The 922-nt window shown below is 47.3% G+C and overlaps 1 protein-coding gene across 1 annotated transcript in view; it reads right to left on the minus strand.

Annotated features, from left to right (window-relative positions):
- Positions 1-240, minus strand: part of LOC119322554 (synaptotagmin-5-like) — a 9,289-nt gene extending 9,049 nt beyond the window's left edge. Inside the window, exon 1 of the mRNA XM_037596036.1 lies at positions 1-240. This exon is cut by the window's left edge and continues 3 nt beyond it. Coding sequence (XP_037451933.1) covers positions 1-76 — 76 coding nt within the window. The 5' untranslated portion in view covers positions 77-240.
- Between the last annotated feature and the right edge of the window lie 682 nt (positions 241-922).

Below are 922 nucleotides of genomic sequence, written 5' to 3' on the forward strand. Positions count from 1 at the left end.
TCTCGAGGCGCGCGAACGCCATGACGACGCCGACGCCGAGCACCAGCCCCAGCAAGGCGCCGAAGAGGAACGCCATGGCTCGCCTCGCCGCCCTCCACAGCCTGCCTCCCGCGTGCCGAGGTGGGTGCGTGGTGGTGTTCGGGCTGGATTGATTGATGAGGAGAAGAGAAGGTGCGCGCAGGAGCGCTGCTCCGCTTTTCGCCTCGCCAAAAGGAATTTATGTTCTCCTTTTTACTGGGACAACTATTCGTTTCTGTTCTGAGATGTGCTTTGCGTAGGGCGTCGGTCACGGTGCGGGGCACGTGCCACGCAGATAGATTGGCGGGCTCGGCAGCGGGTAGTGTGTGGAGATTTGTGTTGCGTTTAATATTCTGGTCTGGTTGTGGCTCCTTGCTTGGAGATGGGGACGGAATGGACCAGATGCCTCTCCGTGTGCTTCCTATGGCTTCCACCGTTCCAGCTGAGGGCACGTGTTCCACCGGAGGGCCACGTGGTGAAGATCACGGGCAAGCTTTTTTTTTTCTGAAACCAAAGAGCTTTATTCATATATAAAGGGACGTGGAGTGAACAGTAAAATTGTAAAAAGTCGACAAAATTTCAAAAAAATTCAAAAATTTTTTGGGAGAAACATTCACAAAAGTTTTAAGTGCTTGCAAAAATTCGTTATGAAATCACATTTCTAGGAGGTGTGGGAAAAAAACAAAATCGGTACTCTGAAAATGCTACTTTCAAAAGCATTTTGGAGCCTGAATTTGTTTTTTTGCCGCCTTACAGGAATGTGATTTCATGATGAATTTTTGCAAGCACTTAGAACTTTTGTCAATGTTTTTCTCCAAAAAAATTTGAAATTTTTTGAATTTTCTTTGATTTTTTTTATTTTACTGTTCACCGAGCTCAAATGAGCTCGGGAGCATAAAGGCAC

Source organism: Triticum dicoccoides, chromosome 6B (genome assembly GCF_002162155.2).
Source record: "Triticum dicoccoides isolate Atlit2015 ecotype Zavitan chromosome 6B, WEW_v2.0, whole genome shotgun sequence".
Taxonomy (NCBI): Eukaryota; Viridiplantae; Streptophyta; class Magnoliopsida; order Poales; family Poaceae; genus Triticum; species Triticum dicoccoides.